The sequence below is a fragment of the Ptychodera flava genome, chromosome 15 (genome assembly GCF_041260155.1).
Source record: "Ptychodera flava strain L36383 chromosome 15, AS_Pfla_20210202, whole genome shotgun sequence".
Classification (NCBI taxonomy): Eukaryota; Metazoa; Hemichordata; class Enteropneusta; family Ptychoderidae; genus Ptychodera; species Ptychodera flava.
Genome location: NC_091942.1, coordinates 24,851,339 through 24,864,646, shown reverse-complemented (window position 1 = coordinate 24,864,646; position 13,308 = coordinate 24,851,339). Strand labels below are relative to the sequence as shown.

General features: G+C 39.3%; 2 protein-coding genes across 2 annotated transcripts; both read right to left on the bottom strand.

Moving 5' to 3' along the window:
• Window positions 1-2,626: 2,626 nt before the first annotated feature.
• On the bottom strand, window positions 2,627-3,955 carry LOC139152313 (uncharacterized). Its single transcript, XM_070725455.1, has one exon. It carries the CDS (start codon window positions 3,953-3,955, stop codon window positions 2,627-2,629), a length of 1,329 nt encoding a protein of 442 aa, XP_070581556.1.
• Window positions 3,956-4,936: 981 nt separating this feature from the next.
• On the bottom strand, window positions 4,937-7,265 carry LOC139152312 (uncharacterized). The gene is made up of 2 exons (XM_070725454.1): window positions 6,707-7,265; window positions 4,937-6,570 (listed from the first exon to the last, which is right to left on the bottom strand). The coding sequence occupies exons 1-2, from the start codon at window positions 7,263-7,265 to the stop codon at window positions 4,937-4,939; spliced, it is 2,193 nt and encodes a 730-aa protein (XP_070581555.1).
• Window positions 7,266-13,308: the final 6,043 nt, after the last annotated feature.

The window sequence follows — 13,308 nt, the reverse complement described above, 5'->3', positions numbered from 1 at the left end:
TAACACTTTCGTTCGATCGTTCTCGCCGCGCCGGCGGTGTGTATACGTTGTTATGTAATCACTGAATAGTACCCAACGAACGTCATTGCGTTTCCCAGCCTGTGCGATCCCGGTGCTTTTTAAATGATTCATTAATTATTTACTCCACCGAGATCAGGTTCTACGTTCTAGGACTTATTATATTGCCTCATTAAATAAATATTACAGGTAAACATTTATACGAAGCGCAGGCCTTGTGTGTTCCTATCACAGGCGCTCGTTCGCTGGGTAGTCTGCTTGATCGATCGATTTTCTGCTCGATCTATCGATCCTGTACTAGATCTGCCAGCCACTGGAACCTTAGAGACTACCCAGCGAACGAGCGTCTGTGGTTCCTATACACAACATGACACATGTAGGTGGGCTACACTATCTCCGTCACTTGTAATATGTTGTAGGCAATTTATGGTGTCTTATTCGCCTTCGGTCGATCTGTCATGTGAAAACCTATCACAGATAAACTAAAATACCTGTTTTCTGAGTCTGTTAGGCAGTTTGCAAAATTTATTGAAAAAGCAAAAACGAAAAGAAATTTTGTTCAAGTAATGCCCTTACTTTCATCTCGTGCTCACTCACTCGTTTGTGTATTTTTATGCTTCTTTGACACCTTCAACTATTTGTACCGTATAGGCTAAAAGTTAATTGAATGGTGACTTATAAGCCCATGGCAACTCATAGAGTTGCAAGTCACAATAATAAACAATTAGTACTATATGTGACGTGTTTCACAAAAATCCATCTATTTCTTGAGACCATATCAGAGACTTGTTTTGATGACTCGGGCCACAGGGGGAACTGTTTACAATAATGACAGAAATTAACTGCTTATCAACAATATACTTATAAATTTGTCAATAACAGGGTCTGTACTACAACTGCGTGAATTTGGCATAAAAACTGATCGACATTCAGGATTCGAGTGCAGTTTGGTACTTTAGCACTTATGCAATAATGACAAAAATATCATTTTAATCGACAATATTGGCAATGATTAATTTATCAATAACATAGCCTATATAACTTTTTACACTTTTGTTATGACCTATTTGTGCGTGCAAGGTGTATGACTTTGACCCAGAATAATGTCGTTTCAGCATAATTTTTATCAGTCGTGAAAAAAAAATAGAAATGACAAAACGATTTGTCGAGCACTTGTGCTTGACGCTGACTGATGCGACTGTCACTTGTAACCATAAAAGACAGACATCACTCTGCCCCGATCCCACATGAAAATTCTCTGAAAATTGTTGCAGCGCCCCCTATGGGCAATATTATTTTACTTTTGTTTCTCGTTCTGTATTGTACCAATCGAATGAATCAACAAGCTTTACATCTCGAGTAACATTTAACCCAGAATGTTAGGAGATATGGTTGATGATGTGATAATGAAAAGTACCTAACAACAATCAAATTGATCCACAATATGTTAATTATAGAGATACTGAATTTTCATCAGCAAGAAAACATGTTAAATCGTCTGCAAATGCAGTTTACAGGTATCGTTGATAGAAGCACTTTGAAATTTGTTGAACAGACCATTCCTTAACCAAGAATGATGTACGGGATGGGGATGTGAGCAAGGTTCTGGGTCAGTATAATAACTGGATCGACACCCGAATCAGCGTTCAACCGCTTTATTGACTAGAACTCAACAACACTAAAACTACTACTGAACAGTAACATCTAGCACGTGAGAAAAGTATCCATTTTTGGCGGGATACCGCAACATCACAAACTCGACGTGATTGGCTAATGAATACTGAAAGCTGATTGGCTATCATAGTTCAGAGTCTGAATCCGCACAACAAGTCCACGAAAATAAACTTTCATCTCCGATATTTCTCCCGGGCCGCGGAATTTTTGAGAAATAGCTCAATCAATATATCGAATGAAACATGAACATTGCTTTATCTAAACACCAACTGAAATGCTGAAATGTGTCTTTACTCAGTTCTTGTAATGCACATTAATGAGAGCAAGAGTTAACTTCTAATGGGTAAAGTTTGTTCACGGGTCTACTTGTATGTCCCATGGCTGTCTTAATTTCCGCTGATCTTACAAGGTTGTCGCGTCCGTAGTTGAGTCTTTCAACTTTAGCCAAACTCCAATTTAGGCGTCGCTTCACGTCGTCCTGAACAAGTACTATGTCTCCAACCTTGATGGCATTTACAGTTTTTCCGGACAAGTTATGGCTCTCGCGTAGAGCTGGTAAATACTCCGACACCCATCGACGCCAGAATCGCGTGTGAAGTGTAGTTAGCAGGGTATAGCGTTTGTTTAACTCATCGTGGTTGCCATATGTAGGGTCAGTGAGTTCGTCATCATCAACAGATAGATATGGCAACGTAGTCAAGGGACGACCATGCAGTAGATGAGCTGGAGTTAACGGTATATTGTCTCTAACGTCGGCAGAGACGTAAGTTATCGGCCGGTCGTTCAGCATTGCCTCGACTTCAGTTAGCAGGGTGTTCAGCTCATCGTAGGTTACATACGCACGTCCCAGAGTTTTCTTTATGGCGTTCTTCGTCAGCCCAATCAATCGCTCCCAAAACCCCCCAAACCATGGGGCTCGTTTGGGTATGAATTTCTATTCAACTCGTTTATTCACCAAGTAGTCCTTCACTTCAGGCGCGTCGAATAATCGGTTCAATTCGTCCGATGTTGATATGAAGTTAGTCGCGTTGTCCGAGATCATTTTACTAGGAAGTGAACGTCTCGCTGCGAAGCGACGGAAAGCTTGCAGGAAACCTCTCGTCGATAAGTCAGTGACTAGCTCTAAATGAACCGCGCGTGTTACTGCACAGGTGAATAGACACGCGTACACCTTTGTGTCACGTACATTTTTCGTAGATTTGATGTACAACGCTCCAGTAAAGTCTACTCCTGTCACAGTAAACGGTGGTGTAATGTTTACACGATCTGTTTGGAGAGGTGCCTGTACTGGATATGTGTACGAAGTTCCGCTTATCTTACGGCATGTGACGCACTTTCTCAGGAGAGACCTCGCAGTATGTCGTAGTTTCGGGATCCAGAATCGCTGCTGTAAGTTTGTTACAGTTGACTGTACTCCAGCGTGAAGAAGTCGTGAATGTGCGTCGAGAATTAAGTGATCGGTAAATCGATGATTATTCGGCAACAAAATCGGGAATTTCACATCGTAGCCGATAGGCGCGTTCTGTAATCTTCCATCGCATCTCAATATTCCGCTTTCGTCGGCGAAAAGTTTCAGCTGTTTCTGCGTTGTAGCAAACTGTCCTTTCTGTTGCACTGAACGTCTGCCGTAAGTCTCTTGTTGGATGTGTTTGATCCAAACGAGTTCCGCGTGTTGTATTTCATCTGCAGTGATGGGTCCGCGTTTCCGAACAGCTGATTTCTTCAAATTCGATACGAATCTTATGACCAAGGCAGACATGCGAAGGAGTTTTGGCAGGTTGCTGTATCTGTTCGCGTCCACAATGAATTGTATACCAGTCGCTGGCATTTCGCGTTCCGGTTCGTTGACAATTTTGTTATCTCCTGTCTGATCTGAGTTACCAAGGAGATCGTCGTCTCTTGCAGCTGACAGTGAAACGTGGTGTATGGCACTGTCAAACAGTTCGCTGATTGGCCAGTCGCCGTGGTGTAACCAAGAGGGTCCATTCCACCAAAGTTTGTTTGTCTCTAGGTTACGCGCAGAAATCCCTCGGGTTAGCAAATCTGCTGGATTTTCCTTTGTAGGACAGTATTTAGCGGTACAAGAAATTCCTCTGATTTCCTTGACGCGATTGGCAATAAAGACTGGAAGTTTCTTGTCGCTGTTTAACCAGTGTAGAACTATCTCGCTGTCTGACCATAAAATACACTGTTGAATACGTAGTTTATCCATAAATGCGTTGCACAAGAACTTGATTAGCCTTGAGCCAACCAAGGCAGCCATCAACTCCAACTGAGGTAAAGTTAGTTCTTTGAGAGGCGCAACTCGAGTTTTGGCCATGACGATTGCGGTCTCGTTGCCATGACGAAGGTATGCGACCGCACCATATGCCTTCTTGCTTGCATCGGCAACACGTGTAAGAACACGTGTAAGTCGTAGTCTTGGCTGTCAGGCTGAATTGGAGAATCGAAGTACTGTCGCTTGAATTTCAGCTCTGTAGTTTTACTGATATCATTCGCTATATCTGTCCACTGTTTACACATTTCGTTACCAAGAGGTTCATCCCAGGCCAGTCCTTTCTTCCATAATTGTTGTATGAACACCTTTGCCTTGACATGAACTGGAGAGAGGTAGCCAAGAGGGTCGTACAAGCTCGCTGTTGTTCTGACGACTTCGCGTTTCGTGGTGAGACTATCGATCGGTTTGTGATCTTTCTTGGCGTACGTTAGTTCATCTGTTTCGGTCAACCAACGGAGTCCAAGTGCGTTTACGGTAGTGTCCGGTTCGAGTTTATTGTCTCTTTCTGCAAGCACGCGAATATCTTCACAGTTAGACGACCAGCTTCGTAGATTAAATCCGCACGATTCAAACAGGTGGTTTGACTCCTCATAGTATTCGACCGCATCTTCGTTACTATCGGTTCCGCTGAGGATATTATCCACGTAAATATTGTTCTCGAGGTCGGTCGAAGTTGGAGTGCGTTCGTGAGATTCTAAGTGGGTCTTTACAACCGCGTTGAGGATGAATGGGGAGCTGACGGCGCCAAAGAGTATCACCTTGAAACAATACGTTTTGAACGGACTTTCCGGGTTCATTGGTTCGGATAACCACAAGAACTTTGTAAACTGACGGTCACTTCATCCAATCGCACGTGTAGAAAGGCCTTTTCGATGTCGCTCGAAAAGGCGATGCGGTTTACCCGAAATCGAAGTAGAATTTGCGTTAGGTCGTTCAGTAGAGGCGGGCCCGTTAGTAGGCAATCGTTCAAGCTCGGAGAATCGGTCGACTGCTTGCAACTACAGTCATAAACAATCCGTATTGGCGTCGTGGCTGAATCTTTCTTGACTGGGTGATGTGGCAGATAGTGGCCGCTGCGACGCTCACTTTCATCACTGTCGTTTCTTCGATGAAATCCCGCGCCATTTGGTCGGAAATGATTTTGTCATAAGCCTTTAGAATGTCCGGTGTCAGTCTGCGAGCCATAGAACGCGTACGCATCTCCGCGATATTGTAGTTTGTAGGTAGGGCCGGGTGGTCTGGTTTCCATGGTAACCGTGCTACATACTTGCCATTTTCAATGCGTAAGTGAGTGTCTCTGTACAGTTCGAAGTCATCTTTCGTTTTATTGTTTGCGAGTAGTTCGTCTTTGATACCGATTGTCTCGAGATCCCAATAAACTTTGAGCTGAGACTCTTCTTCGCAGGTGTCTGTGAGAATGTGTAGAATCGTGGCTGGGTTTTTGGTCGCCTTTCCTGAGTGAATGGGACCGGAAAGGAGATATCCGAACTTTGAGGACACGGCGGTAGGTCCTGAGCCACGAATCACGCGATCTTCTACAAAATCCCAATAATAGTCCGCACCGATCAACACAGATATCTCGAACGAAGTGGCATCCGAAACAGGGTGAGCTAGGGTCAATTCTCGTAGGTAGGGTACATTGATGAGCGATCGTGTGACAAAGTTAGTCATTCTTGTGGTGATCTGAGGAACTATGAGCACAGAAATGTCTATTTTCTGTCCAGAGAGCGTATTCAGTGTAAGCGTGGTTACATCGATTGATCTTTCGCGAGGTTGATTGTCACCGAATGATGTCAGCCGAATTACTTCAGTGCCTTTAATCTTCAACCGAGTTTTTGTAGCGAAAGTTCTCGTGACGAATGAACGCGTAGCACCTTCGTCGAATAACACCGCAGCGTCAACTGTTTGGCGTTTCGTAGAGACTGGAACGACGGCTGTTTTGAGAAGGATTGGTCCGTTTCGCGAGTTACTGGCATTGTAGCTCTCCTCCGTCTTTGCAAATTGAACGTGTGTCTCAGTAGCTGGGGTATTTCCGGTTGCCTTTGGAGTTTTATCAGTGTTATTGTCCGTGTGATCTTGATGAAGAGACGTGTGATGTTTTCTGCGGCATACACGACAACTGAATCTTGATTTGCACTCACTGACTCGGTGCTTTCCCAAGCAATTGAAACAAAGTTTATCGCGTTTCACAATATCAAGTCGCTTGGCGCGATCTGAGACGACAATGCAGTCGTTGGGAAAATGAGAGTCCTTACAATAGGCACACGCTCTGGATTTCTTGGGTTTAGCGGGTGAAGCTTTGGCGTGAAATGCGGCAGTCATGGATGGTTTGTCGGAGGAACCACAGTCAAGTTCATCGGTTGAGTATCCAGCCTGTAGTGCGTCGATTTCCTTGTAAATCGCTTTCCGTAGATCGGCTAGATTCCATTCGTTGTTACCGTGTTCCCGTGCGATTTGTTTGCGAGTATTTACTGGAAGTTTTTCCAACACTATGGGTACAAGTAAATCTCCGTAAGATTCTTCACTTTTCCCAAGAGATTGAAGGCCACGAATGTAGCTCTCAAGGGTGTCGTAGAAATTTCTGAGACTACTGAGTTCTCCTGTAGGAGTAGGCATGTCCCACAACGCTTTCATGTAGGCGCTTATTATTTTGGTACTGCTCATTCAAAAGTTGAAGTGCATGTCCGTAGTTTGAACTTGTGAGAGATAGACCTTCGATGGTCCGAGCTGCCTCACCTTGAAGCTGAGCGCGTAAGTACTGGAATTTCTGTACGTCTCCCAGATTTTTGTCGTCATTGACAGCAGACTTGAAGGCGTCAAAGAAACTCACCCATTTCAGTATGTCCCCGGAGAAGGTGGGTAGTTGAAGCTTCGGTAGACTAGTGGTTTTCACAGAAGTAGACTGAGTCGTGGGTAAAGCTCCTCCGTTGTTAGATCTGACTGGTGATGAGCTTTCCGAATTTCTGTCGATAAATCTGCATATCTTACGTTTCCTGTCGAACACGTTATGGAGATAGTCGTCAGCCTCCTCGATGACTCCTTCGAGTGCACCCTCGTCAACACTTTCGATTATTTTCAAATCTACTGATGCAAGAATATCGTACTTAGAGTTTATCAACTCACTTAGAGTGATGAGATTGTCGAGGGCAGTAGTCTTGTTGGCTTCAGAGTCGAAAGAGGCGATGAGATTTTCGGCTTTGTTGAAGAGTTTGGTCAGCGAAGCCCGATGGCCTCTTCTCGTTCCCTTCAGTCTTGTGAGTGGTGTCGATACGGGTTGCTCCGGAGCGTCTGCCATCCTGGTCTCGGCACCAAAAATGTACGGGATGGGGATGTGAGCAAGGTTCTGGGTCAGTACAAATAACTGGATCGACACCCGAATCAGCGTTCAACCGCTTTATTGACTAGAACTCAACAACACTAAAACTACTACTGAACAGTAACATCTAGCACGTGAGAAAAGTATCCATTTTTGGCGGGATACCGCAACATCGCAAACTCGACGTGATTGGCTAATGAATACTGAAAGCTGATTGGCTATCATAGTTCAATCTGAATCCGCACAACAAGTCCACGAAAATAAATAGTCCGTGGGGTGGAGGGGCCCACCGTGCACCCCCCCCCATAAACCTACTACATGGGTATTTTTTTGTTCTTTGGGATCTGCTGAACTAGAAAAAAGATGTTAACATTGGATATTTTGGGATGCACTACCTGTCTGCACTGGTTTTTGATTTGTATGTACGGCAAAAAATGGCGAAAAATGGGTAGGGGTAAGGGGTACTATATCCTCCCCTAAATTGAGTAAACTAGCATGAAATAGCACAAACCTTACATTTTTGGAAAGCTCAGATACTGCACTTTCTGAGGAATACCAACTTTAGCAAAATTAATTTGTGTACATAGAATAGGACGACTTTAAAATGAATTTTTTTGACAATTTTGAAATTTTTTACCCAAAATACCATGTAACAATTGTGATCTACTTTTTATTAAGCAAAATTTTCACAACTTTTTGTGTTTAAATTATTTATTCCGACATATTAAACAAGAAAAAAAGTGTTAACATCAGATATTTAACTATACACTACTTCTCTGGCGTCAATTTTGAATTGCGTGTATCTGTATGGGGTGTGCAAAAGCTAGGGGTAGGGGTACAACATTCTTTCCTTGATGAAGTAAACTGGCTTGAAATGCCATATACCTTATAGTTTTAGAAAGCTTAGATACTGGCCTTTCTAAAATGCATAGGTTTTTAGTAAAAAATATGACGTCATAGAATTGGATAACTTTAAATCGATTTTTTCTGGTAATTCAGCAATTTTAACCGGAAGAAAATACGATAACTATTGTTTCCTCCCAATGAAGCAAATCAAAGAGATTTATGGATGTTATTTACTAATTGCAATGTGCTGAAGAAGAAAATAAATGTCAAAATTGGGTATTTACAATCCATTATTGTCCCTGCTCACTCAAATTGCAAGTTTTGCTACATTGGTATATCGTGAATGGGCATTTTATTGTTATGCAATGAACTAATGCACAGCCTTAAAAAGAAGATTTTAAAACGCACACACATAGTCATATTGCCATTTTCTCCTTAAAGTAAATATATTGTTGATGACTGTCTATTTTTATAATTTACTTTTTAAATATTTTCTATGAAATAATTTTGATAAGACGTATTTGGAAAATTGTGTATGCCTCCTTGTCTTACTTATACAGCAAGCATTACTAACAATCTATTAGGCCGTGGGCTAGAGGGGCGTCTACGTGCACCTCCCCCCCCCCCAACCGCACAGGATAACAAACCTGTATTTTTCAGAAGCCTTGGGATCCCTAGAATAAGAAATAGGATTTTAACAGACAAAATATAGGGACTCAATAGCTGTTACGGTCATGTTTTGAAGGGTGCCGCAAAATCACGATTTTGTGACCCACATGGATTTTTGTCAAACCTGTCTTCATGTACGTCATCTGCTGAGCTTACTGTTTAACATGACCTGGCTTATGGGGTATCATTAGAAAGGTTATGTATTCTTCTTGATAATGTTATATAGCAATATGCAATATCTTCTATAGTTTTTATGAAATAAGGCCATAATTTACCCCATACCCCAAAGTTTATGTTGCAAATTACTGTCAAAACTAATCTAAATTCTACCAATTATTTACCTAGACATAATACAAAGGGTAATGCTGTGTATTAACTTTGTGTTATTTGCTACAGGTACATGTTAGAAACCTGAAATAAACTTTTGACAGAAAAAATATTGGGATCCTGCAGCTGTAACAGTCATATTTTGAAGGGTTCCGCAAAATCACAGTATTACTGAATCACATTCGTTTTTGTTAAACCTGTCTTCTTGTAAGTCTTCTGCTGAGCTTATTTTGAACATAAAGAGGCATATGCGATATCATTTGAAAGTTAATTTACTTTTCTTCAAAATGATATATTGCAATATGCAATATCTTCTATAGTTTTCATGAAATGAGACCAAAACTTACCCCATACCCCAAAGTTTTATGTCGTAAATTACTGTCGAAACTAATCTTAAATTCTACCAATTATTTACCTAGACATTATACAAAAGGCAATGCTTTGTATCAAATTGTTTTATTTGATACAGGTACATGTTAGAAACTTGAAATAAACTTTTAACACAAAAAATATCGGGATGCTGTAGCTGTAACAGTCATATTTTTAATGGTACTGCATAATCACAGTATTGTCAACTCGCATACATTTTCGTTAAACCTGTCTTCTTTAAGTCGTCTACTGAGCTTATTTTTTATTATAACGTGGCAAGTTGGGCATCATTAGAAAGTTAATTTACTCTTCTTTAAAATGATATATTGCAATATGCAATATCTTTTACAGTTTTCATGAAATAGGACCACAACTTACCCCACACCCCAAAGTTTTATGTTCCAAATTACAGTCAAAACTCATCTCAAATTCTGCCAACTATTTACCGGGACATAATACAAAGGGCAATAATTTGTATTAAATTTAGTTTATTTGGTACAGGTTCATGTTAAAACTTGAAACGAACTTTTAACAGAAAAATATTGTGATGCTGTAGCTGTAACAGTAAATTTTGAAGGGTACCACAAAATCATGGTATTGCCAACTCGCATACATTTTTGTTTAGCCTGTCTTATTGTTAGTCATCTTCTGAGCTTATTTTTTAACATAAGTTGGCTATTCGGGTATCATTAAAAAGTTTTTTTTCCTTTGATATAATTTTTTGCCAGAAAGCGACTGACATATTGTAATATGCATTGTAATATTGTAATATCATCTTAAGTTGTAATGAAATAGCAAACATCTCATCACCCCAGCCCTTAGTTTGATTTGCAAACTACATCTGTTCTAAAACTTTGCAGTTTGCGAATTTGGGATATGGGTAAGTGTTGGTGGTCCTATTTCATGAAAACTATTGAAGATATTGCATATTACAATATGTCGGTCGCTTTCTGGAAAAAATTGTCTTTCCAATGATAGCCCATAAGATAGGTTAGAGTAAAAAGTAAGCTCATCAGATGACTTACAAGATAACACATTTAAAAAAACACATACGAGTGGGCAAGACTGTGACTTTACGGTACCCTTCAAAACATGACAGCAGCAACCATTCAATCCCAGTATTTTGTCTGTTAAAAGTCTATCTCATATTTGTGACATGTCTATGTAGCAAATAAAACAAATTTCATACAAATCACTGTCTTTTGTAATATGTCTAGGTAAAAGCTTGGTAGAATTTGAAATCAGTAGTGACAGTAATTTGCAATATAAACTTAGGGGTATGAGGTAAGTTTTGGTCTTATTTCCTGAACACTAAAGAAGATATTGTATATAACAATATGTAATATCAAAGGAAAAAAACCTTTTTAATGATACCCCAATAGCCAACTTATGTTTAAAAAAAAGCTCAGCAGATGACTTACAATAAGACAGGTTAAACAAAAATGTATGCGAGTTGGCAATACCATGATTTTGTGGTACCCTTCAAAATATTACTGTTACAGCTACAGCATCACAATATTTTTTCTGTTAAAAGTTCGTTTCAAGTTTCTAACATCAACCTGTACCAAATAAACTAAATTTAATACAAATTATTGCCCTTTGTATTATGTCCCGGTAAATAGTTGGCAGAATTTGAGATGAGTTTTGACTGTAATTTGGAACATAAAACTTTGGGGTGTGGGGTAAGTTGTGGTGCTATTTCATGAAAACTGTAAAAGATATTGCATATTGCAATATATCATTTTAAAGAAGAGTAAATTAACTTTCTAATGATGCCCAACTTGCCACGTTATAATAAAAATAAGCTCAGTAGACGACTTAAAGAAGACAGGTTTAGCGAAAATGTATGCGAGTTGGCAATACTGTGATTTTGCAGTACCATTCAAAATATAACTGTTACAGCTACAGCATCCGGATATTTTTGTGTTAAAAGTTTATTTCAAGTTTCTAACATGTACCTGTATCAAATAAAACAATTTGATACAAAGCATTGCCTTTTGTATAATGTCTAGGTAAATAATTGGTAGAATTTAAGATTAGTTTTGACAGTAATTTACGACATAAAACTTTGAGGTATGGGGTAAGTTTTGGTCTCATTTCATGAAAACTATAGAAGATATTGTATATTGCAATATGTCATTTTAAAGCCAAATAAATTGTCTTTCTAATTGCAGCCCATAAGTTAGGTTATGGTAGGAAGTAAGCTCAGCAGATGACTTACAAGACGACACATTTAACAAAAACATATGCGAATCGGTAATACTCTGCCTTCACGGTACCCTTCAAAACATGCAAGTAACAGTCATTCAACCCCAATATTTTGTCTGTTAAAAGTCTAACTCATATTTTTGACATGTCCTTGTACCAAATAAAATATATTTTACACAAAGCATTGCCTTTTGTAAAGTGTCTAGGAAAATAATTGGTAGAATTTGACATTAGTTTTGACTGTAACTTGTGACATAAAACTTTGGGGTATGGGGTAAGTTTTGGTCTCATTTCATGAAAACTATAGAAGATATTGCATATTGCAATATATCATTTTGAAGAAAAGTAAATTAACTTTCAAATGATATCGCATATGCCTCTTTATGTTCAAAATAAGCTCAGCAGAAGACTTACAAGAAGACAGGTTTAACAAAACGAATGTTATTCAGTAATACTGTGATTTTGCGGAACCCTTCAAAATATGACTGTTACAGCTACAGGATCCCAATATTTTTTCTGTCAAAAGTTTATTTCAGGTTTCTAACATGTACCTGTAGCAAATAACAAAGTTAATACACAGCATTACCCTTTGTATTATGTCTAGGTAAATAATTGGTAGAATTTAGATTAGTTTTGACAGTAATTTGCAACATAAACTTTGGGGTATGGGGTAAATTATGGCCTTATTTCATAAAAACTATAGAAGATATTGCATATTGCTATATAAAATTATCAAGAAGAATACATAACCTTTCTAATGATACCCCATAAGCCAGGTCATGTTAAACAGTAAGCTCAGCAGATGACGTACATGAAGACAGGTTTGACAAAAATCCATGTGGGTCACAAAATCGTGATTTTGCGGCACCCTTCAAAACATGACCGTAACAGCTATTGAGTCCCTATATTTTGTCTGTTAAAATCCTATTTCTTATTCTAGGGATCCCAAGGCTTCTGAAAAATACAGGTTTGTTATCCTGTGCGGTTGGGGGGGGGGGGGAGGTGCACGTAGACGCCCCCTCTAGCCCACGGCCTAATAGATTGTTAGTAATGCTTGCTGTATAAGTAAGACAAGGAGGCATACACAATTTTCCAAATACGTCTTATCAAAATTATTTCATAGAAAATATTTAAAAAGTAAATTATAAAAATAGACAGTCATCAACAATATATTTACTTTGGCAATATGACTATGTGTGTGCGTTTTAAAATCTTCTTTTTAAGGCTGTGCATTAGTTCATTGCATAACAATAAAATGCCCATTCACGATATACCAATGTAGCAAAACTTGCAATTTGAGTGAGCAGGGACAATAATGGATTGTAAATACCCAATTTTGACATTTATTTTCTTCTTCAGCACATTGCAATTAGTAAATAACATCCATAAATCTCTTTGATTTGCTTCATTGGGAGGAAACAATAGTTATCGTATTTTCTTCCGGTTAAAATTGCTGAATTACCAGAAAAAATCGATTTAAAGTTATCCAATTCTATGACGTCATATTTTTTTACTAAAAACTTATGCATTTTAGAAAGGCCAGTATCTAAGCTTTCTAAAACTATAAGGTATATGGCATTTCATGCCAGTTTACTTCATCAAG